General features: G+C 42.9%; 1 protein-coding gene across 3 annotated transcripts in view; it reads right to left on the reverse strand.

Annotated features, from left to right (window-relative positions):
* tpd52l1 (tpd52 like 1) overlaps positions 1–25926 on the reverse strand; it is a 39971-nt gene extending 14045 nt beyond the window's left edge. For all 3 annotated transcript variants that reach the window (XM_080791102.1, XM_080791101.1, XM_080791100.1), the window contains exons 1-3: positions 25832–25926; positions 7330–7442; positions 6722–6870 (exon numbers count right to left, since the gene is read on the reverse strand). In XM_080791102.1, the coding sequence (XP_080647228.1) occupies positions 6722–6870; positions 7330–7442; positions 25832–25853 (284 nt within the window). In that variant the 5' untranslated portion in view covers positions 25854–25926. The remainder of the gene's footprint in view (positions 1–6721; positions 6871–7329; positions 7443–25831) is intronic.

Genomic DNA, 25926 nt, shown 5'->3' on the forward strand with positions numbered 1-25926 from the left:
GGTTGGAGTTAAACACAAATTTAATTGAGATAAGCCGATCTATAAGCATCTGTAAGCTCACAACGCGTGGTGCTGCAACGCACTGTGAGATTGTAGATCTGCAATTTTTTCGTCTTTAGGCGTGAAAAATGGCATTCATGAAATCGAAAAAAAAATCCTCTTAAGTATAGTAATACAAACCTCTCTCTCTCTCTGCGTGTGTGTGCGTGCCGTGTGCGTGCGTGCGTGTGTGTGCGTGCGTGTCCGACTGTCCGCGTGCGTGCGGGCGTGTGCATGTGCGTGTGTTTACTGTAATATGAGCTGGTATGTAAAGTGAAACTGGATAACGTGCGCGGCCTCTAGAGACTATGGCCCTCCGTCTCTCCTCTCCGTCACCACGCCGTCTTTCTCTGAGAAACACATCAGAGCCGAGCTGCTCATTAACCACCGATGTCCCCCAGGGGTCTGTTTAAATGCTCCGTCATAATGAATCACACTATGTATGGCCTCGTCTAAGTACTCACAGCGCTTTACTATGGGGAGAAATTTGTCTCGAATGTTTTTACAAATGTTCCATGATTTACAAATGTGTTTCCAAGATTTACAAATGTGTTTACAAGATTTGCAAATGTTTTTCCACGATTTACAAATGTATTTCGTATTTTTACAAAAAATATATAGATTTGTGTGTGCGTTTATCCTAAAATACCATTTGTAAATCCTCAATTCTGCTTGTGAATTGTAAATCTGCATTTGGCATTCCTTTTTCCTGTTGAATCATTTTGAGACAAACGTCACGCTTTTTTATGATAATTTTCACAAATGTATTGTCCTATCCACAAAAAAACATGTAACTTGTAAGTTGGCATTTAAATACATTTTTACAAATATATGACAATTTGTAAAAAAAATAATTTATACTTGGCACATTTATCATAAAATATCATTTGTAAATCATCAACTCTGTGTGTCAGAGTTGATGATTTGTGGATTTTCTCAATGCATTTGTGACTCCAGGCACTTGTGGATTTTCTCAATGCATTTGTGACTCCAGCCACTTGTGGATTTTCTCAATGCATTTGTGACTCCAGCCACTTGTGGATTTTCTCAAAGCATTTGTGAAACCAGCACAAGGTAAAAATGTCTCAAAAAGGTGATTGGCTGCCTCGTTGCTAGGCTGCCTCTAAGCCAATGGGAGATTTACCATAAATCCCATAGTCTGAAGTCTTCAGACTATGGGATTTATGGCAGTCCAAGTTCCAGTAGATGAGTTGGATGCTCATTCATTATTGAGATCCTTGGTTGTCCAGTTCCCCACTGTATTTCAAGTTGGACTGGTGTTGGAGGATGTTGTTGATACTCTCTCATGGTCTGAACTGCAGTGCACAATTGTGTTAATGCCTCTCTAACCTCCTGGGACACCGGAACATGCTGTGACACAATATCAATGAAAACTATTTTCCTGTGCACATGCAAATTCCAGGTAGTCCACATCCAGGGGTGCTTACTGGAGAGAATGTGACACCCTGTCATAATTTCCAAGACCTGATGTCTAAGCAATTCCTACAATGCAAAAATAATTCAACCACTTTAACCCCCTATGTACAAGCTCACTATTGCTATGCCACAAGTTGTGAGCTTGCAGATCTGCTATTTTCAGAAACATTTAGATAAAAACATTTGGAGGATTTTTATGATCTTCAGACTGAAGATCATAAAACACAGCAACGTGAAACTGTGAGCTACAAGGCAGAGGCTGCAGCAAAACAAACTTTAGATTGATGTTCATAAACGTGAGATTTCTGCACAGGTCTGTTATGACTTGTTATTCTTATTTAGTCACTACATAACATAATGGAAATGGAGAGAAGTCAACAAGCTGGAGTATGTATTCATTATGATTAATAGCAATTCATATGCCTTCATTAAGATAGTTTAGACTAGGTCTAGATTGCCCATGTTTACTTTAGACTACTTTACTTTAAGTTTAGCATTACTTTACTTCATCTTTTAATGATATGCAGTAGCTTTATTTTCAGTGTTACCTGCTGCAAAATGGACAACAATACATCTTGTCCTGCACTTCAATAAAATGATTAGGCCTATTATCGTCATATTATTTACATTCCACCACAAACCTTATATTTTGGTTGCTAAACCCTTATAGTTAAAACAGTGGTTCATCAAGGGGACCCCTAAATTAATAGTTAGGCTATGCATTTGGCCACAGACCCCCGGGCGGCCGGGCCCCACCTGAAAATATTTTGTGAAAGGGAGTGGGACCCCCGTTTCAAGATATATAATAATTGTTTGTGGAAAAAAAATCCTCCAAATGGTCTAAATGTTTCTGAAAATAGCAGATCTGCAAGCTCACAACTTGTGGCATAGCAATAGTGAGCTTGTACATAGGGGGTTAAAGTGGTTGAACTGAAATCCTTTTGCTGTGGACTTGTTTCCAGATACTTATCATGATACTGACCGTGATGACATGATACTGATTGTGATATGACACTGACATGTCACTGACTGTGATACTGACGTCATAATATTATACTGACACTTATGACGTTATTGTAAAAACCTGGCTCCTCTCACCAAATTTGTCCTATTATTTACATTCTCTCCAGTAAGCACCCCTGGATGTGGACTACCTGGAATTTGCATGTGCACAGGAAAATAGTTTTCATTGATATTGTGTCACAGCATGTTCCGGTGTCCCAGGAGGTTAGAGAGGCATTAACACAATTGTGCACTGCAGTTCAGACCATGAGAGAGTATCAACAACATCCTCCAACACCAGTCCAACTTGAAATACAGTGGGGAACTGGACGACCAAGGATCTCAATAATGAATGAGCATCCAACTCATCTACTGGAACTTGGACTGCCATAAATCCCATAGTCTGAAGACTTCAGACTATGGGATTTATGGTAAGTCTCCCATTGGCTTAGAGGCAGCCTAGCAACGAGGCAGCCAATCACCTTTTTGAGACATTTTTACCTTGTGCTGGTTTCACAAATGCTTTGAGAAAATCCACAAGTGCCTGGAGTCACAAATGCATTGAGAAAATCCACAAATCATCAACTCTGACACACAGAGTTGATGATTTACAAATGATATTTTATGATAAATGCGCCTGCAAGTATAATTTTCTTTTTTTTTTACAAATTGTCATATATTTGTAAAAATGTATTTAAATGCTTACAAGTTACATGTTTTTTTGTGGATAGGACAATACATTTGTGAAAATTATCATAAAAAAGCGTGACGTTTGTCTCAAAATGATTCAACAGGAAAAAGGAATGCCAAATGCAGATTTACAATTCACACGCAGAATTGAGGATTTACAAATGGTATTTTAGGATAAACGCACACACAAATCTATATATTTTTTGTAAAAATACGAAATACATTTGTAAATCGTGGAAAAACATTTGCAAATCTTGTAAACACATTTGTAAATCTTGGAAACACATTTGTAAATCATGGAACATTTGTAAAAACATTTGAGACAAATTTCTCCCCATACTTTACAATGGTCCATTCATTCATACGTTGGGAGGTGAAGCGGCGAACAGTCGACGCCAGCTTCCTCACTTCCCCACATTCACACACACACACCAATGGTGGCGAGCTATACCGTGCACGCGGCAATGTGGGGTTCAGCGTCTTGCCCGCAGGGACACTTTAACATGTGTGACAGGAGGAGCCGGGATTCGAACCGCGGTATACATTGGACGACCTGCTGCCGTCACTCCTGAGCCACAGTCGCCCACACACACACCTCACACACACACACACATGTGAGCGTATGCGCTGCACTTTCTGCACCAACGGCGTGTTTACTACTGTAAACTTTACAGTAGTCACCGCTCTGTACCGTATACTCACATTTGCATAGCAACGTCCTTGTTTGTATATAGGCGGTCAGGGACTGCAGTGTGTGTCGTTATTAAAACCGGTTTCAACTGGGACGAGTCTCAGATGTTGGTGTTGCACTTGTTTGGAAACCGTTTCAAAGCAATTATGGTAGCCGTGACTCTTTTTGATACAGAGACAGTCATGGCAGAAATACTAACTGTTCAGGAGAGGAGATTCTGTTAATTCTTTTTAATCCAAAAGTGTTGAGTTAATAGCACAAAGTTAATTGCAAAAGTGTTGAGTTAATAGCACAGGCAGACTCTTCACATACTAGAGCATGTCTGAAATAAATGTCAGAGCTGAAATCGACATTTAAATATGACATAAATGTTTAAACACGTAGCTATAGGTGTATTGCTAGAGACCACAGAAGTGAACCTTTCACGCCCGTTTTCTCAACTCGCCGTTTCTCTGCAAGACAACACTCTATATAAGCTATATCTCCAAAACCGGTGGGTCAAACTGAACAACCAATAATGTCAATTTGAAGCTATGATTCCCTGGCATGACATGACAAAACGATAATTACAACAAAAATAAATCGGTGACTTTAGCCTCAGTCAGAACCGGTCACATTATATAGTTCACCATGCAGCAACAGCATCACATTCCAGATACCAATGTACAGCAAAGACACTATACTGTGTCAAGTAGGCTATCTATAGCCTACTTGGTTATAGGAAATGCTCTACAAAACAACACAAGTAACAGAGGTCCCACTGCTCCCGAGAACGTCGGATGTACAAATAGCTGCTCTTACGATCACGACTATTGGTGGTGGGTGGCGGCAATACTAATAATTTGAGTCTGGATTTATCAAATCCTGTGTGGAGGATCACACAAGAATAGCATGCACTCTATAAAACAAAATAAGCAAACCCAAACCAGACAATTAATTAAAAGGTTTGATTATTACACACACGCGCACACACACACACACACAGCCTCTCCCTCTCTCTTTCACACACACACACACACACACACACACACACACACACACACACACGCATGCATGTGCAAAACAAACGCGTCACGGACGCAATCACACACGCACACGCAGCAGTGACACGCACCGGCAGAAATGAAATAAACACGCAAGCACACTCGAGCACACACAAACACATGCGCGCGCCTCGGGACAGACACAAATCAAAACAAACACGCGTGTACGCACACACAGTCACGTTGACTAGGGCTAACTTTCCCCCACAATGAGAGCTCGAGACTCTTCCAATTTGATTAAACCAGCGATCATGTTTCTTAACTTAAAACTAAATGAAATCCACAATATCTTTCTCGGTCCAAGACGTGTCTATGGCTGTCGACTGACCCCAAAAAAACAAGAATTTCAAACCGACAAACACGTATACGATTGTGTCGTCTTTCCTTTTCTTATGTGAATAAATCTCTTAAAGGACGACTTTAGTTTTTTTCAACAAAAGGTTCATGTTTTAGAATGTTGATAGAGAAAGTAAAATATGACTGTTTTTCACAGGGGGGCGGGGGCATTCGAGCATGGGGCTAAATATGTATTTTCTTGCAAAATTGTATAGCAATTTATTTTTATTATTTTCTATAGTCCTACTAGACCCCAATAAATTACATCTGGCCACAAAAGATCACAGGATCTACTGAATATGAAGGAGGCCTACTGGGGGGAAGCCACACTGTGTCATAGGCTCAATATGTCAGTTTGACACATTCAGTAGAACCCGTGATCTTTTGCGGCCATAATTCCTTGGGGTCTAGTAGGACTATAGTAAATGAGAAAATAAATCGGTATAAAATGTTGTAAAAAAAATACATATTTAGCCCCATGCTCGAATGCCCCCGCCCCCCTGTGGAAAAACAGCTAAAATCCCTAAAACAAAAGCAAGCAGCACATGAAAAGAAATTAACACTCATCTTTTACTTTCTCTAATCACAACCTAAAACATGAACCTTGGTTGAAAAAAACTTAAGTTCATTTTTCTCCCCTCCACAGACATACATGGGAGAATAGTTTTCTCGCACGTGTGCGTGCCGTGTGTGTGTGTGTGTGTGTGTGTGTGTGTGTGTGTGTGTGTGTGTGTGTGTGCGCACGGCCGCACGCTGCTGTAAAGGCCATTTCTGTTGACAGCAAATGCAAGAACCTGCACACAGACATGATTCTTTGTTGTTCTTTCAATTGGTCACTTTGGCATGCAGGCATGCAGCACAGAGGCAGTGTCGTGTGTGTGTGTTTGTACAGCTAATTTTGATTTAGTTTTAGTCATAGTAATAGTAATAGTCTTTTTCTATACATTTTCATTTAGTTTGAGACTTTGAACTTAGTTTCAATTTAGTTTGAGACTCGGTGCGCGACGCGCTGTGTAGATCTGCTTTTTTCAGCAAGCAACAAAGCATAAAATGGCTTGTCCTTTAGTTATCTTTTCTCCACTATAGTCCCTCCTTAACGTTTTAGTCAAGTTTTTATTTATTGACAAAATTGTCAATAAAATGTAGTCATAGTCATCGTATTATAGTTCTCATTAACCCATTCTGACCTGAGATCAGATTAAAAAAATGTCTTCTACATCCTGACAGTGTTCTGAAAAAGCTATGTCTTCTATGTCAGTCGTTCTTCGATTTTTCAAAAATAGCAGACCCGCAAGCTTGTAGATCTGCTATTTTTCAATAGCTAAAGCATAACATAATGCCAACAGCAAAAGGGGTCCCCGCCCCAAAATGGGTTAAATGCTTATCCAGTTTTCCTCAGTGAAAAGAGAGGGAGTAGTAAGTCGAAGAAACATTTTTCGTCACGACAAAATCAACACTTTTCCGGTTCCCGTGCAAAGCTTACGCGGTGGAGCTCTGCATGTCGGACCAGCTCCTGGTGAAGGTGCTCCTGAACTCGCTCAGAGCCGTGATGCCCAGCTTCTGTTTGAGCTCCATGTGCTGCTTCTCCTTGGAGGTCAACACCTGTCTGAGGGTGGAGATCTCCTCCTCCAGCTGGTAGAGAGACACAGAGAGACACAGAGCGAGGGCGGAGGGAGAGAGAGCATGGATTAAATAAAGCACTAGTACACATTTCTTTCCACCCAGTGTCAATTATCTAATGTAATCAGAGGTCTAGAGGGCATTGTAGCAGACTCCATCTCCCAGGGGTCTATAGGGCATTGTAACAGGGACAGACTCCATCTCCCAGGGGTCTATAGGGCATTGTAACAGGGACAGACTCCATCTCCCAGGGGTCTATAGGGCATTGTAACGGTGACAGACTCCATCTCCCAGGGGTCTATAGGGCATTGTAACGGGGACAGACTCCATCTCCCAGGGGTCTATAGGGCATTGTAAAGGTGACAGATGTGTGTGTGTGTGTGTGTGTGTGTGTGTGTGTGTGTGTGTGTGTGTGTGTGTGTGTGTGTGTGTGTGTGTGTGTGCGTGTGTGTGTGCGTGTGCGTGCCTGACCCTGGTCAGTTCCTGGTAGATCTCCTCTCTCTCCTCCTCGGTCAGCATGGTGGTGACCACATCGGACGTCATGTCCTCATCTACCTCCCTCAACGGCTGGGAGTCCAGAAAACCTGCCACACCCACCCACACACACACACACACACACACACACACACACACACACACACACACACGCAAACACAGGATTTGAATTAGAATTTGTGCCTTTCTTTTCGTTGTTTTGTGTTTGAAAATATCTGGAGAAAATAGGGGTTCAGAGTCTTGCTCAAGGACACTTCGACACTAACTCTGGGGGAGCCCGGGTTCGAACTGGGAACCACCCGGCCACTCTAACCCTGAGAGTGTGTGTGTGTGTGTGTGTGTGTGTGTGTGTGTGTGTGTGTGTGTGTGTGTGTGTGTGTGTGTGTGTGTGTGTGTGTGTGTGTGTGTGCTTGCGTGTGTGTGTGTGTGTGTGTGTGTGTGTGGGTGGTGGTGGTGGGACCGTGGGGTCCATTTATGCTAATCTGTGCTGGTTAGACTGCAGGGTCTGTAATCCGGATTAAGAGATTATGTAGCCTTAACTCTGCAGACCGACAATACGAGATGACACTCTCTCACATGCACGCACGCACACACACATGCACACGCACACACACACACACACACACACACACACACACGCACAGGTTTGTATGTTGTAGGTTTAGGACGTTTATAACTGGCTTTTTTTTTTACTTGTGGCATTGGTAATTCGACCCCTAAAGTTAACCCCTAGAGTTGTACTTAGCCGAAATTTCTAGTAGCTCACAACACGTCACATCTGAGCGAGCTGGAAGATACAGTATATATATACGGCTATTGGGCATGACTCCAACGCCCACTGCTTAACCCCCTCCACCTCTGAAGGCCTAATCCTAATATCCTCAACTGAACGTTTCCCTAATTAATCCAATTCAATTCAATCTTTATTTCAGGCCCTCAAAAGTATAGTAATACAAGTCTGTGTGAGTACCCAGGCGCACGCACGCACGCACGCACGCACGCACGCATGTGCCTGCTGTTTCAGAGGGCAGAATAAATTCGAAGTGCCAATATGGTTGTGAAGGATTTAGTGAATAAATAAATCCATTGTAAAACATTTAGCCACTGGGCTGGTTGGGTTCTCAGGAAAACCTTCTCTTGCCGATCGTCAGGCGGAATGTCCCAAACCATTCCTTTTCTTTTAAAGAAAATGTATTAATATATAATATTTATTATTATCCCATCCCATTAGCTTTTAACCATTATTTCAACCGCCGACCCATTGATCATTGGACGACCTGCTCTAGGCTACCTCCTGAGCCACAGTACAGCCGCTGAAGACTGATATCTCGCTTGAAAGCCAGAGACAAGCAGGCGCTTCAACAGTGAACAATGAACAGTGAACAGTGAACAGTGAACAGTGAACAGTGACCAACAGTGAACAGTGAACAGCTGGGCTACCAAAAAACATTGTAACTGACATGACCAAATCTGCAAAAAAGGAAACTTGATCAATGATAAAAGCCGAGGAAAGCAAAAACAAACCTCGGGAGCTCTGGAAGCTATACTATTACTCAACAATAGGCATGCGGTCAGAAACTGAAAACCAGATTTCCAAACATCATTCGACATCAAATCGAACGACACTCTTCTCATCACTGACAAGCTTGATGTGGCCAACTACTTAAACATCGTCTTTACCAACATAGCAACAACTCTGGTTAACAAACTGCCCTCCCACTCCGGGCATTTTGTTGTAGAGCAAACTGCCTATAGGTGCATGCAAAGATGATCTTAAACTGGTAATGGTAACGAGGTAGGTATTTAAAAAATGGAGTGCCCTGCAACCCCACAAGGCCACTGGCCAAGACAATATTTCCTCCAAATGTCTCAGAGACTTAGCCGTCTCCACATACTGTAGCTCCAATCGTCACCCACATAATAAACCTCTCCATCAAACAGGGACGCATGAGAACACACTCACACACGCACGCATGCATGCACGCACACACACATGCACGCACGCATGCACGCACGTGTGCACTTGCACTTATAAGTACAGTAGTTAAGTAAATGTACTTAGTTAATTTCCACCACTGTCGATGAGAAAGGCGACTCCCATGTATACGTACCTGGCCTGGGGCGTCCTCCCTCTTCTAAACGGAAGCATGAAAGAGTTAAAGTGATGTTAGTATAGAAAGCACGCACACACACACACACACACACACACACACACACCACGTCACGCATGCACACACACACACACACACACACACACACCACGTCACGCACACACACACACACACACACACACACACACACACACACACACACACACACCACGCCACGCCACGTCACGCATGCACACACACACACACACACACACACACACACACACACACACACACACACACACTAACTTGTGTCAGAGACACAAGAGCGATATCGGACGGACGGACATCAGTGGAAATCTGGGATATCGTCTCTGTCGGGTGGAAACCTCATATGTCCAAAAGTGCTACTTTCCGCAGGATTCAAATTCGGAAGCATCAAAAGTCGCACGTCTACAAGCTCAAAGCCCGTCGCTTGCAGACCCGTGAGTTGGGACGCTTTGTATGACGCTGTACTATGATCAAGTCTAGGGCTTTTTAAAGATATGTTTCTTGACAATGTATACAGTACACATTATCACATCAAAGTAGGGCGTTTTATTTTACAACAATAATACGGAAATTAAAAAACACACAAATGGCGACACGAGGTTTCTGCCTGAGACAGCAGCGCTATACTGTAACAATTCAGAATAAATGTGTATACTACAGAACAGATATATAATAATAATAATAATAATACACAGCAGAGGTGACTCCAGTGCACACAGCTATACGGTTAGTCTACAGTGTCGTTTCAATCCCACCAGAACAGAACAGAACAGAACAGAGCAGAGCAGAGCAGAGCAGAGCAGAGCAGAGCAGAGCAGAGCAGAGCAGAGCAGAGCAGAGCAGAGCAGAGCAGAGAAGAGAAGAGAAGAGAAGAGAAGAGAAGAGAAGAGAAGAGAAGAGAAGAGAAGAGAAGAGAAGAGAAGAGAAGAGAAGAGAAGAGAAGAGAAGAGAAGAGAAGAGAAGAGAAGAGAAGAGAAGAGAAGAGAAGAGAAGAGAAGAGAAGAGAAGAGAAGAGAAGAGAACAGAACAGAACAGAACAGAACAGAACAGAACAGAACAGAACAGAACAGAACAGAACAGAACAGAAGAGAAGAGAAGAGAAGAGAAGAGAAGAGAAGAGAAGAGAAGAGAAGAGAACAGAACAGAACAGAGCAGAGCAGAGCAGAACAGAGCAGAACAGAACTGAACAGAACAGAACAGAGCAGAACAGAACTGAACACTCTACAGCAGGAAGATCTTTTGCACAAGACTATACAGTGTGTCACACAGGAAAGGAACAAGCTTGCGGATCTGGTTTCTCGGGTCAACACAGGTCTAATGTTCATATGCGGCTGGCTATAAATAAAGTAGGCCTACACGTACTATTCTTTGTCTCGTTTTAACCCGGGAATTAAGGCCTGAGGCCCGATTCAACAAAATTGTTGGGGGAGAAAAAATATATATGTTTCTTTGTTTCTCAAAGATTTTCACGTCAAGGACCACATAGTGAAATTCTCCTTTAAGCCCCTTATAAACCATATTAAATCCACAAGCTCACAATGTGTCACATCATGACGCATTGTGAACTTACAGATCTACAAGCTCACATATGTGTCACATCATGACGCATTGTGAACTTACAGATCTGCTATTTTTTGTGGTTGAAAAGAAAAGTTATATCTCTGCTGTTTTCCAGGAAATGGAGAAAACCTTTATTTAAAACAAAGCAATACTGCCTCATCAAAGTTGGTATTGTGACTTTATATATTGTCCATTACTTGCATGAGAGGGAGAGAGGTGGTGGACAGTTTGAGTTTGGCCGCAGCGCTTTTTAAAACTTTTCTTTGGTTGAATACCTACACACAGACGTAAAGGGTGGCGTAAAGCGTGTTCAATAGCATTGAAAAAAAAAAGAATCAAAAACCTCACAAAAGGGAGTTAGGTGGTTTCCTCCCAACAGCAACGGGTACTAACTGAGGTTGAGAGTGTTGAAGCAGCCGCGAGGAAGTCAGACCTGTGCTGGACTTGGATCGAATCCAGATCATTGCATTCATTCCTCTGTACCTCCAGCATGACGGTTGAATGGAAGCAAAACAGTTTGCTATAGCTCACTAAGACGCTATAATCACCCTGCAGAACACTAGAATACACATGCAAGACAGAGCAAGGTGAAAAGCATGCCAAACTACTCACACCACAACACCACAAACCAGCCTTAACCGAACTGAACCAGACTGTAGTATGCTGCTTAAAGCTCGGAGCCTGGGTGACTTGGCCTGTGTGCCTCACCATGCTATCACGGGATGATTCAATGAGGTACTCTAGGGACACAAGCAGCTGTGCGCTCTTTGTTAGCCACCCCTCCTTGAGGAACCGTCGCTCAAACTCATGCAGCGACCCACCGCACAATCTAGTGGACCATTTGTCCTTCTAATCAGTCCTTCGTTGACCGCGCCTGATGGAGGGGGAAAAGGAACTGTTTGGAATAGCGTGTTCCCTCCACGTGCTATACGTCCTGTCAGGCGAAGAGAAGCGGCTTGGTCTCCTCATGCATTGAAGGAAGCATGAGGTCAGTCCGTTGCTCTCCCCAGGAGTGTAACTCCCAGGGTTACATAGACAATTGACACCGGGTTAAAAATAATGGGTTACAAAAATCGTGGGATAAAAACGTAAATAAATAAAATAAAATACCAGGCCCTTTTGACGCGCCAAATCTCTTCGCCAAAAACTGTAAATACTACAAGCTTGTGTACGGTAGATCGGCTATTTCCTGGCGGATGTTTGTACGGAATTATTATTATTCTATGACACGCCCAGAATAGGGATGCTAGGATTCAAGTGGCCGAAGCTACTGCATTCCTTATTGACAGCAGCAGCAACTGGAGAAGGGAATGTATTTCTCAGGTATAGAGCGCAGCAGTCCCGCCCCCTTTCAGAAAAGCGAGTGGCCCAGGAAATGAAACTCCAATGCATTTTTCCATCGGCACTTCGAATATAATTTATTTAAAGACGGTTACGCCGCGGACAAAGCCAATTCGGATCATGACAAATCATGACAATGAACACAATGTTTTGAGACGATCAAATAATTTATAAGACGAAAAACAAAACAAATAGTGTTGTCTCCTGCCTTTATTTTCTTCTTTCTAAAGATTTGATCGTCCCAAAACATTGTGTTCATTGTCATGATTTGTCATGATCCGAATTGGCTTTGTCCGCGGCGTAACCGTCTTTAAATAAATTATATTCGAAGTGCCGATGGAAAAATGCATTGGGGTTTCATTTCCTGGGCCACTCGCTTTTCTGAAAGGGGGCGGGACTGCTGCGCTCTATATGAGTGACATTTTGAGAGGCAACATTAACAACAGCCTGAACAGAAACTTTTTGTAGTTTTGTAGTATCCCCTTTAGTTTCTATTGTTGCAAAGCAAGGCTCCCAGCCCATGGACATCTCCCTCTCCATCCAGCTGCCCTCTCCCCACCAGAATACGGCCAACAGTGGTCACCGCGGTCGATTCAAAAACCGTCCTATAAAGTGGAACCCGTGGTGTGAATATCTTAGCCCATGATGTGGAGTGTTATTTACCACCAACATTAGGACAAATCAAATGGTGAAAGTATAGGGAGGTCCTCAAGGCACGTCCCACTGGGAGGAGAGGAGACCCCCGGGGGGGGCAGACCAAGGCGCAGTTGGAGGAAACACATCGACTCACTGGCCTTTGGAACGTCTCGGGATCCCCCAGGAGGAAAAGTCACTGAAAAGTCCCTCTCCACGCTCTGGAGATGGAAGTCATGGAGCTGTTGCCCCCGCGACCCGACTACGGATAAGCGGTTGGAGATGGATGGATCTAACCCGAAAGTAGGGAACATAAACTCTATGCTATACTCTATGGGCTCTATCTAGTCTACATGTCACCTGTAGCTTCCTGCAGCTGCATGTCCCACGTGGCGTCCATTGCCACGGAGACACGGGACACGTACCGGGGCGGGACGTCCCGGTACGCGTGGTGGCGGCGGCACTCGGTGGCGGTGTCCTCCTCCTCCTCCTCAGCGGGGGGACGACAACCGCTACCTCCGTGCACCGCAGCCGCCGGTGACATCTTACCCTGCGCGGTGGCGGCGGCGGCGGCCGCCGAATCCTCCGCCATGAGGCCGTCCCCGTTTAGGGACAGGCGTCCCCCGTGCCAGCCCTCTGTGCCCTCTGTGCCCTCGTCCAGACCTGGGGCAAAACGACAGCCATGAAGAGCGCATTTCAAAACGCTCGCGGGAGACGAACCCTCGAGGAGTGCCTGACTGTTGTTCCTGTTACTGTTGATGTCACGATTGTCTAGTGTCAACGCATGAAACGTTGGGGGGGGGGCAAAACATATGGTTTTCATGTATGAATTCAAGTGTGAGATATTTCCATTACAGTACTATTATTATAAAACTCAATGACTGCCATTAAGGACGTGTTTTGACACATGTCAATCCAACACACACACACACACACACACACACACACACACAAACACACCGGGCAAGGACTGCCAGTGTTTACGCCAGAGGCCGCTCTTCGTAAGACACAGGAAATAACACAACAACCTACAGCCCCATCCGATTGATGATTTAAGCATTTAGAAATATTTAATTCTCTCTGATTTCCTGTTTTTTTTTTAGCTTTATTCAAATGCCAATAACTAAAGAACAGAGGTTGGTGGCAAAGCAATGTTTTTCCTATTATGTGCTGTATAGGACTACATGAAACAGCGAATCGCCTGGCTTGGGGTCAATTCACATTGACCTGATCTCTATACTGCAACAGATAATTTAACTAATCGACGATATCTGATCTTCTGATGCATTGGATTTTAATTGATAATAAAAACATTATGTAGCTTTTAGCGAAGGTTCAATAAGGAAGCTCTTTATATAGCGCTTCATTCGGGTTAACAACGCTGGCCTAGTCGTCGGCATCACTTCCGTTTTCCCACACTGTCAAAATCCTTTCATTCACAAATCCAACCGTGAGCACTTTATATAGCCAATCTAATTCTACTATCTATCTGCAGCAGCCAATCAGCGGTCAGGCTCCGTTGTTTAACATGCCTCTATGCACGCTATAAATGCTCATGGAGTCTAATCGTCAAAATAATCTTCTTTTCGAAATAAACATTTTGCTTGCGCCAAATTGATGGGATCTCTCCTTTTCAAATTCCTTCCTATGCTAAACAAAATGCTTGCTAATTAATTAGCAGCATTTGTTGCACTTTCGATCTGAGCGCACAGCCTTGCTCTGCACTCACAGAGAGAGAGAGAGAGAGAGAGAGAGAGAGAGAGAGAGAGAGAGAGACAGACAGAGAGAGAGAGAGGTGGATTAGCCTATAGCTCTCTGGGCTTAGCCTTGACTTAATGCACTCAAACAGTATGAAGCCTGCCGGTAGGAATCTCCCCATTTAGACCCGACATCGAAATTTAAAGCATAATATGTCTTCTATAAATCACGACAGTTTTCTGAAATACCTATATGTTTATATATATCAGTGGTCAATATTTCATGTCAAGGACAGGCGGACGCCTGTCCTCGCCTTATTGTAGATACGCCTCTGACGTACCGGTAGTTCTGTCAGGCGCAACCACAGTCGAACATGGTTCCACCATGCTCGACTGAACATGGTGGAACTCTTTCTAAATTGTATATTTCTTTCTATATTTTTATTTATTATATTGTTGTTTTTCCCCTGTGATATGGATTTTCCCCTGAGTCTGAAATAAAGATTGAATTGAATTGAATGTTCGAAACCGTTATTTATTGGATAATTATTGGATTCACTAGACTATAGATCATTATTATTACAAAACGTTACATTAACCGTTTCAGACATATACTTTGGTCAATTTGAAATAGCCAATCTACAAGCTCACAATGCGTCGCATTGCAAAGCGTAGTGAGCTTGTAGATCGTGTACATCTTCAAAAGATGTGTTTACGTACATGCATTAGAAAACTCCTGACATTCTGCATAGTGGGCACTTTTTTATTTTGATAACTGTGTGTGTACCTTTTCTGCCTTTATTCGATAGTGTACAGTAAGCTGACAGGAAATGGGGAGATGGGGATCGAGTGACACGCAGCAAAGGTCGGAGCCTAGGTGCCCGGACTGCTATAGGACCCGGACTGCCAAATATGATCAATTTTGGGGGACTCCCCAGTTCAGAAAAGGTTTAACAGAAAATGTGTTGATGTGTTGGGAACGGAGGTATCTTGAGTTTAGTTTCTCATGTGAACGTGTTGTAGCCTAGTTAAGTATAGGTTACAGCATTACAGTATTTGTTTAGTTGTTAAGAAAGAGGAGAGGAGAGGAGAGGAGAGGAGAGGAGAACGTCTGACAACACTGCAGCCAGATGGCGCGGCCAGCGAGAGGCAGCTGTACTGCTGCCCGCTCTATGGAGCTCACCTCCAGGACACAAGTATTTGGAAGTCAAGTCGGCTTGTGTCTCTTCCAAACTACCGGTGTTTCCTTGGCTTCACGGCCGACAAAATTGAAGTCGAAGCTGGGCTGAATGAATGAGGGAATATACCGCTGTGTAGTGGCACCAAAGCACCGACTTTTGACCAAAATGTGGTGGTCAAATGCGGAAGTATATAGAGGGTTCTTCCCGGGTGCTTCAAAACGCCACTGAGCAACTTCCACTGACATGAATATAGTCTCTATCCTTATATATTACTCACTCTATATGTATAGTCTACAGGGAGGCACTGTGTAGACATCCTTACCCTGCAGCGTGGCGGTGTTAACCCACTCCTCACCGGGACCCCATTCCACCACACCATCCCCCAGAACACTAGAGTACAACTCTGACGACACAACATGGCAACCCGCAATGGCAGCGTGAATGAAGGGACACAAGAGAAAACTGGTTATGCATAATTATATGCAGCACGCACATGCACGCGGACACGCACTCGCCACACGCAACACACACTGCACACACATACAAATGGAACCAAATTGGTTCCATTTGTATACTTTGAACCAATTTGGAACCAAAATCAAAAGGTTTGAGGACCACTGCTTCAACTGAAGCATTCAAAATATGAGTAAAATGACACATATTCGTGTGATAAATTATATAGTGGGGGAATGGCATATAGACTGGCATATACTCGCCCATACCATTTTAGGCGGTACTTTTACGATACTGGTAATGATATCGGTGTCACACACACACACACACACACATGATAACACATACCATTAACACCATCATTACCAATAATGCAGGCACACGTTGGTGGGCCTGTAGCCCTGTATACTCAACATTGCCCCATATACAGTATAGCAGTCCAGGACGAAGTTACTAATGTTGCTCTGGGGAGGGAACTCTGGAGCTCTCTGGTGGAGCTGTGGCCCCCGCGACCCGACTACGGATAAGCGGTTGAAGATGGATGGATGGATGGACAGTAGCAGTCAAGTCATATATATATATATATATATGCCGTAGTCTGAAAACCCACCTTTTCAGACTCCATCATGGCCCATAGCACTTACTCTACCCTAGATAGCACTTCTGTAGACTTAGATAGCATTTAAAACAGACTTATAGCATGTTATGTAGACAGCACTAGAATTGCATTGTATATAGTCATAGCACGCCATAGTACATATGTATAGCATAGTAGTATATATGTATAGTTTATACGTATAAGTTTCATTATATAGATATTCCACTGTTACTTTCTTAGCTTACGCATGTTTCATGATGAATGTTTTTATGTGATGTATTCCCATGCTTTTGTTCTTGCTTAATGTAAGTCGCTCTGGATTAAGAGCGTCTGCTAAATGCCTAAATTGTAAATTGTAAATTGTATGATTTTTTTTGTAAATAATCGATTTTGATCCTATTAACAATTAATCAGACCCCTCCCTACTTATCATAACCAACAATTGCCAAAATAACCAATAAGTACACCTAACAAGTATGACATCATAAACGTGGTTAATTCCAGCCATCTGCCCCAACGAGCGAGGCTCATAGGCCTGTCACAATATTATAATAATCACTCAATCACAGTCGAGGTAATTGCAATTATATTCTGCTGATTTATGCAAATTATAAAACTGATTCCCAAATCGTCTGTCTCAACTGATGCTCACGTTTTTTTCAAACATTTAAAAACAAACGTGGAATTAGCGCATTCATGCCTTTCAGGCGGAAGGTTGTGGGTTCGAACGTCAGCAAGGGCATGCGGTCGCATGCCCAACTCAGATCAAACGGGTTCAGACAGTCTCCTGAGGAGGCGCGTCTGTCTGAAGCCTGTTCTGGACGAGGTATATCCGGACATATAAAAAACAAGATCATTGATTGATTGATTGATTGAAATATAGTATTAACAGTTTGCAGCATTACAGTACATTTCAAAACATTTAGAGACGTACAAATAGACAAAAACAACTGCCCTCTCCAGACCACGAATGCAGCATTTACTATATGGTGAAATAAATGCAAATGCCCTCCTCTCCTCTCCCATGCCAACCGGAAGGCTCTCTCCTGAACTCATTTGTTTCGAAATCCATACACCGCATCTCCAGTAGATAAAGAGTGCAGGGTTGTGTCCCCCGATAATAGCTGATTTACAAGCTCTCTCAACGCGTCGCGCTGCGACGCGTTGTGAGCTTGTAGATCTGCTATTTTCGCTATTTTGGGCCCCCTTATGGGATTTCAGCCCCTGCCTCTCCAACACTCTCTGCACGTGCCTGATTGATGATCATAGTACAGCGTCACACAAAGGCATCAGAAGTAGCAGATCCACAAGCTCCAAAAGAAGCACAAAACAACACGTTTTGCGCTTGCCGATCTGCTACCTTTGCTGCTTTTGGAATTTGAGTCCTGAAAAGTAACAGTTTTGGACAGCCGACGGAGACAATATTTATGTAATGTTTATGTATCTCCACTGTAGTACAATCTTTGTGTACGAGTCCTAAAAGACAAACAGAAATCTATTTGTCGCTGTCACTGTGGCAGAAAACAGTTTTCCGCCCAGACAGCAGAGATACAGTACCGTATATATGTTCCAATATCCAATGCCAAAAACACAACTAAATCATTAAATCACACTCATTTGCAATCGCAATTAATCGTCAAGTAAAATGACCTGATGGTGCCCATAGATTAACTCCCACAATGGGCCACGATGCAAATAGAAACAGCCACCACGTTCACATTATGTCAGGGACTTTTCCACAGTAGCTTAAGGTCACACTTTCAACTCTCCTAGCCTGACCAAAGGTTCAATGCGGTGAAAGAGCGTCAGAGTGGTTTTCATTTTGTTTTTAAATGCCCAGACAATGGGCAAATAATGGCTGTCACAATTACACATTTACGTTAACTAATTAATATTGTGATAATGCGATTGACTCGTGTTGTTTTGCATTGCACATTGGAACGTTACAGTTTGTATTTCTGTTTGCCTTTTAGGCTTCATTATAATAATTGTTTTTTTTCTTCCATTAAAAAGGTACTGAAGCCAACCTCCTGAAGGTCCGCAAAGGCCAAGTACCGCACCTGGGGGGACAGGGCCTTTTATGTTTCGGCCCCCAAACTCTGGAATGAACTCCCAAACCACCTCAGAGCTGCTCCCTCTCTCCTCTCCTTCAAAAACTCACTCAAAACCCACCTCTTCAGGATAGCTTTCCCCAGCTGAGGCCTCGTTTATCCTTTTATCTTTTTAACCCTGTGCTGTTGTTGTATCTGTTATGTTTTGCTTTATTTTTTTCTCTTATTAAAGTCCGTTCCTAGTGTTCCTATGTACAGCGCTTTGGGTATTCAGAAAAGCGCTATATAAATCTGAGCTATTATTATTATTATTATTATTAAAATGTACAAAATAGCATAAATACTGTAGCTGGTCTACATGGGGGGACAACATTGTTGATGTGACCAATGGCCTGGCAGGAAAATACATGATTCCATTATCCACACGATCAGCCATGACTCACACCAATGGACATCACTTTGAGTATATTTCATGTGCGGTGAAATGGACGTCACATCGTCACGTCTGCCTTTCATGTTCCGTCTGTCCGTCCGTCCGTCTTCTCTGTCTGTCTGTCTGTCTGCCTGCCTTCCATTCCTCTATCCATCTGTCTGTCTGTCTGTCTGTGTGTGTGTGTGTGTGTGTGTGTGTGTGTGTGTGTGTGTGTGTGTGTGTGTGGCTGTGGTGGAATATTTCAGGTCACAAGACAGACATTAGTGCATGCGGGGCTCAGTGGTCATGTGTTCAGGTTAAATCAGAGGCCTGGTGTTGGTCATATGGCTGCCAATCATTGGTACTGAACCTGGAGTCCAACTCTGTTACTGTACCACTCTGCTCTGCTATAATAACACTATACTGATTCTGAACCTGGAGTCCAACTCTGTTACTGTACCACTCTGCTCTGCTATAATAACACTATACTGAACCTGAACATGAGTCCAACTCTGTTACTGTACCACTCTGCTCTGCTATAATAACACTATACTGATTCTGAACCTGAGTCCAACTCTGTTACTGTACCACTCTGCTACACTATATACCAGTAACTCTTGTATAGGCTTTTCCATAATATAACACTATACTGAACGTGAGTCCAACTCTGTTACTGTACCACTCTGCTCTAGACTCCAAAACAAAGATTTATATATGATGTTAATATTTAAAATAATGTCAAAACAAATTATCCGCAGTGTAGCCTATATGTGTTAAATATATGCTACGTTTAACTTGGTGTTATCAAAGCCGCTGATCAGTTGAAAACGCTCTGAAACAAATGCACGCGGCGGGCCCACCCATCTGACCACTTAAACACACGGCAGCCTTTCGGAGGCACTTTCAAGATTTTCAACTGGGCCCTGATCCAGAGAGAAGTTGACAAACCACTGCCACACTAAACCCGAGTCCAACTGCATTTCCCTGTACAGCTCGCCTCAAGTCCAGCATTCCTCTGAAACACTTTCCATCCACAGAGCGTTCGTTTGACCGCAGCTATAGGGGCCGGTTGTTTTCACACAAGCTTTACATACATGACAGCGTTTTAAACACTTTCATCCATAGACCATAAGGGTGCTCGTCTTATACACTTTCAGAGTTAAATTAACACTTCCCGATTTAGCTGTGAATTTAGCTGAAAACGTATTGTCTGACGGTCTGTTTAATAAAGAGCTGGAGAGACATGGAGTCTCCTGTTACTTGAACAAACACCCTATATAGCAATGAGTAATATGAGGATATAGAGCTATTTACCGGCAACACTTATTTTAACAAAACATATCACTTGCAGACTACAGCACATTAAAGCTATATTTATGTATTTTTTGTCTGTCGCTGACGCCTTCATTCGTAAATTACATTCGGCATCACATGCTTGCAAATAATGCATGGACAGACATTGTACAACTAAATACACAGACACAAAGATATATATGCAAATAGACGTTGCACGCATGCACAGTAAAATGTCATTGTAAGCCTCCATCCTCCTGACATGCTGAGAATGCCAACAGGTGTCTGCTTAATGGTGTTCTTGCTTAATGTACGATTAAGAGCGTCTGCTAAATGCCTAAATTGTAAATTGCCCCCACTGTTGTCTTCTACACAATGCACAGGTAGCCTAAAATATATGCGTCGGCAGTTACATTCTAATGCAAGCAATTCACAGACTATATTCAAAGCAATCAAGCAAGTACAACAAAGCTGCCTGAACATTTTGGGCCCGTTTCTGTGCAGGTATAGTGTATTAGTATGTGTGGACTATAGTCTGGAATGACACACACTCCATTCCTCACTTTGCCCTTTAGAACCGTTTAAACCAGTTTCAACGAATTCATGGAAAGAGCAGATCTACAAGCTATACGCTCCACATCGGCTATATTCACAAGTTTGGATCGAGCTGAATATTTGGGAACGACCGGTTAAAACCCTCTAGCAGAACTTGGTAAAGTGGATGTGAGTTGGTTCACTACTTGGACCGCTTTTCCACTTACTAAAAGATTTGAGGCACATTTTCACGATTTTTCAAAAATAGCAGATCTACAAGCTCATGGCGCTGCGCTACGAGCTTGTAGATCTGCTATTTTTCAATAGCTAAAGCATAACGTAATGCTTAAAACACCAAAAGGGGTTCCCGCACAGAATGGGTTAACCATGGTGCCGTCCACAGTAACAGTTCTTGTATTGGCTTGTGCTTTCGTTTGAAATGTACCCATTCTGCATACTGTGAATACAAATTTTAATCAATCAATCAATCAATGTCGTCGTCGTCCCCCAATAATATGGATGCTGGGGAGTGGTTCAATGAGTGTTACTAGCTCATCTTAAAGGGTTAGTCCAGATGTTTATATACTTGCCATTAATATAGTGGTTGCAACGGTATTCATTGATTGCCTGAGTCCCATATGGTGGGAGTTTGTCTGGTTTTGGTGGATATTACCGTACGCTTTCCGTCAATTTGGTCAAAAATAGCTGTATTGTTGACCCATTTCTACCATTATAGCCCAACTTTCGTTTAAGTTTGGCCCCTCTGCCACACAGAACTATATGTTTCGTGCTGCTGCTGGCATAGTGACACTGGACACAAAACATAGTTCCATGTGACTACCATGGGACTCAGGCAATCAATGAATACCTTTGCAATCACTATATTAATGGTAACTATACGTACAGCTTCAAGTCCAACAATCTGAAGTAACCCAGTTAAGACTTGACTTCATGAATGTCAGTGCATCTCGGGGTGAATTAATTTACACACAGAGTTAGTTTGTCTTTTATGCTCGCCTCTAGCTTTAGGGTAAAGAAACTAAGAACTCAGATGTCTCCTCCTGTCAAGTATCAAACTAAGAACCCGGATGTCTCCTCCTGTCAAGTATCAAACTAAGAACCCAGATGTCTTCTCCTGTCAAGTATCAAACTAAGAACCCAGATGTCTTCTCCTGTCAAGTATCAAACTAAGAACCCGGATGTCTCCTCCTGTCAAGTATCAAACTAAGAACCCAGATGTCTTCTCCTGTCAAGTATCAAACTAAGAACCCAGATGTCTCCTCCTGTCAAGTATCAAACTAAGAACCCGGATGTCTCCTCCTGTCAAGTATCAAACTAAGAACCCGGATGTCTCCTCCTGTCAAGTATCAAACTAAGAACCCGGATGTCTCCTCCTGTCAAGTATCAAACTAAGAACCCGGATGTCTCCTCCTGTCAAGTATCAAAGAGAGGGCCATTTTGGGGATGTAAACCATAGCTTAAGATGTTGATAACCAAAACATATATAACTTTTTTTGAGTGGTGCAACCACTCCTACAATCAGCAATGTCCATGTACCTACCTGTGTGTGTGTGTGTACCTGTGCACATGAGCCTGAGTATGTTACTGATTTATACCAGTAGGGGGCGGCAGAAACAGAGGGAGGGGTAGTGCTGTGTAATGAGAGAGAGAGAGAGAGAGAGAGAGAGAGAGAGAGAGGGGGGGGGAATTGCACCACTCAGTTCACACGTGTGTGATTTTTTTATATATAACCGTTAAACGCTGCTCTCACTAAATCAGGAATTAACTACAACACTGCAGCCATAGGTAGGAATTTCAGGGAGGCAAAAAAAAAAGGCAATGGACGTCGGTGCCCCTCAGTTTGACCTCAACAAATGGCATGCCCTGTGGGCTAATTTCCCCTGCTGACTGTACCACTGTCTCTTTCTGTCAATATGTAGACGCCAGTCTCTTTCTTGTCAATATGAACTAGGCACCACTGTCTCTTTCTGTCAATATGTAGACGCCAGTCTCTTTCTTGTCAATATGAACTAGGCTAGGCACCAGTGTGTCTTTCTGTCAATATGTACACACCAGTCTCTTTCTTGTCAATATGTAGACACCAGTCTCTTTCTTGTCAATATGTAGACACCAGTCTCTTTCTTGTCAATATGAACTAGGCACCAGTGTGTCTTTCTTGTCAATATGTAGACACCAGTCTCTTTCTTGTCAATATGAACTAGGCACCAGTGTGTCTTTCTGTCAATATGTAGACGCCAGTCTCTTTCTTGTCAATATGAACTAGGCACCAGTGTGTCTTTCTGTCAATATGTACACACCAGTCTCTTTCTTGTCAATATGTAGACACCAGTCTCTTTCTTGTCAATATGTAGACACCAGTCTCTTTCTTGTCAATATGAACTAGGCACCAGTGTGTCTTTCTTGTCAATATGTAGACACCAGTCTCTTTCTTGTCAATATGTAGACACCAGTTTCTTTCTTGTCAATATGTACTATAGACACCAGTGTGTCTTTCTTGTCGACAACAGTGATCTTTTGTTGAGATTCTGAATTCTTAACTCCCCTGAGTCCCCATCTTTAATTAATAAACCAATCCGGTAACAGGTGCAGTGCTGCGCATGAATAAGAATTGATTGATTTCACCTCAGATTGTCTAAAATCAACCTTGACCCTTGAATTAAATTAAATTATTTCAGTGCACTAACATCGTCTTTCATGTGATATGGCCTTCCACCCCGGGCATTTGGCCTTTGTGCCCTAAAACAAAAATAAAAGAACACGCACTCATGTGAAGTGAGGGGCGCAGCGAGGGCAGTACTTGTAGCCAGATGACGTCTTACGTTGTCATTTACTGCCCTAAACAAACATTACGGTCCATAGACTTGGCTGGCGATCGGTTATTTGAATTAAGCTCTAAACAAATATTACAGGTCCATAGACTTTTTCTGACACGTCATTTTGGAAAGCCATGCATCGGAGGGGCTATATAGTGCCCCTGAAAAATGGACAACGCCAAAGGCCTTGCCCCTAAAACGACGAAACTGCAGGCTTACAGCACTTCTTCCACTGTTGCTAAAGATTAGTAAAGAATGGTTACTTCTAGTCTCACACTGTCTGTGACCCTGCAGGATCATTAAAAACGGTTTATCTTCTAAAGACCCATTATAAGCTCTGTTGAAGCAACACAGATCTGCATGAATGCCGAGTTAAAACCCAAATTATATACTGTACCACACTACTACATTGCATCCTGGGGGTTCCTGAAATTATTGTTTGCAGGGGCAAGAAACCACAGAACTGCTTCTAGTTCAGACAGACAGACAGACAGACAGGCAACATTATCCATCCAGCCTCATGCCTTTAACTTGATCTGGAAGCTCCATGTTGTCTCGTTGAATAATCAATATAGCCTTAACGTTAACACAACACAGGCTGCCATCCCTGAACACTTCCCCCTCGCTACATCCACACAGGAACGTACTGTAGCTTCAAATACATTAATTTAGCGTGTGGTTCTTTCACAACAAGTAGGGTACAATTCAGGGTTCCTCGGCTGGAAGAGGGTTCCAAATGGAACATTTTAATACAGGTCTGTGGTGGTTATAGTTTAAATCTGGCTCAACCTATTCTTAACCAGACAGGTAGCCTATAGTCCCACTGACCGAGATAGATTATGTGGCATTATTTTCAACAGAATGTATGTGCAAAAAACACAACGTAGGCTACCGTTAAAAGAAAGTAGCCTATCCATGACATTGACCACAGTCAGTGTTGCCAACTTAGCGGATTTGTCGCCATATTTAGCTTCTTTCCAGACCCCCCTAGCGACTGAATTAGTGAAAAGCTTCTGGCGAGAAATCTAGCTTTTTTTCCTCAGTGAATTGGGGACAAATCGTGTTGACAGGCGCCAGATATGCGCCAGAGATAAAATCCAAACAGTGTAAAAAAACAGTGTCAGGCAGCCACCACGGTAAGGTGATGGTCCTTGGAGAGGATTTTATTTTTTGTTGTTTTTTAATGGGTAGGGGTTTTTCGACGCAGCAGCTGCAGAGGCACTCTGTGCTGTGGTCTGAACTCTGAAATTTCGCTGCTCGTTTAAACTCATTGTAATATAAAAAAAACAGCAAGAGATGATACAAACTAAGTGCACATAAATGACAATTTTTTTTCTGGGCTGGCTACATATTTTCGTTGCTAGGGGCGCCTAAAAGTCGCTAGGGACGCAAAAAAGTCGCTAGGGGCAAAAACAAAAACAAAAAGTGAAAGATCATAATTTATTTTAGTAGCGCTCTACTGATGGTAGGCTACTGGATAGGCTGGGCCAATACGCAATAAGCACTGATTAGGTCTAAACTCACATTATCCAAATAACATGAATTATGGCACAAACGATATCGAACTGTAGGCCTACACACAGTGTATAATACATAAATATACAATTATATGGACATCCCATATCTGCTACGATAGTGGCGTGCGCACTTTGAATTTCAACTTCACTTCATTACGAGCAGACATAGCGTATAACTTAAAGATACTAAACAGAATAAAACAAAACAAATTGTGTCGTGGTGGTGGTGGTACCTTGTTGTTGCCTGGTTTCCATAGTAACCCCCGTCAGGTAGCCTAAAAAAGATTGTTCGGCTCGTCGGTACCAACCGCACGCGCATGCAGCCTGG

Source organism: Protomyctophum bolini (genome assembly GCF_963924005.1).
Source record: "Protomyctophum bolini genome assembly, chromosome: 19".
Classification (NCBI taxonomy): domain Eukaryota; kingdom Metazoa; phylum Chordata; class Actinopteri; order Myctophiformes; family Myctophidae; genus Protomyctophum; species Protomyctophum bolini.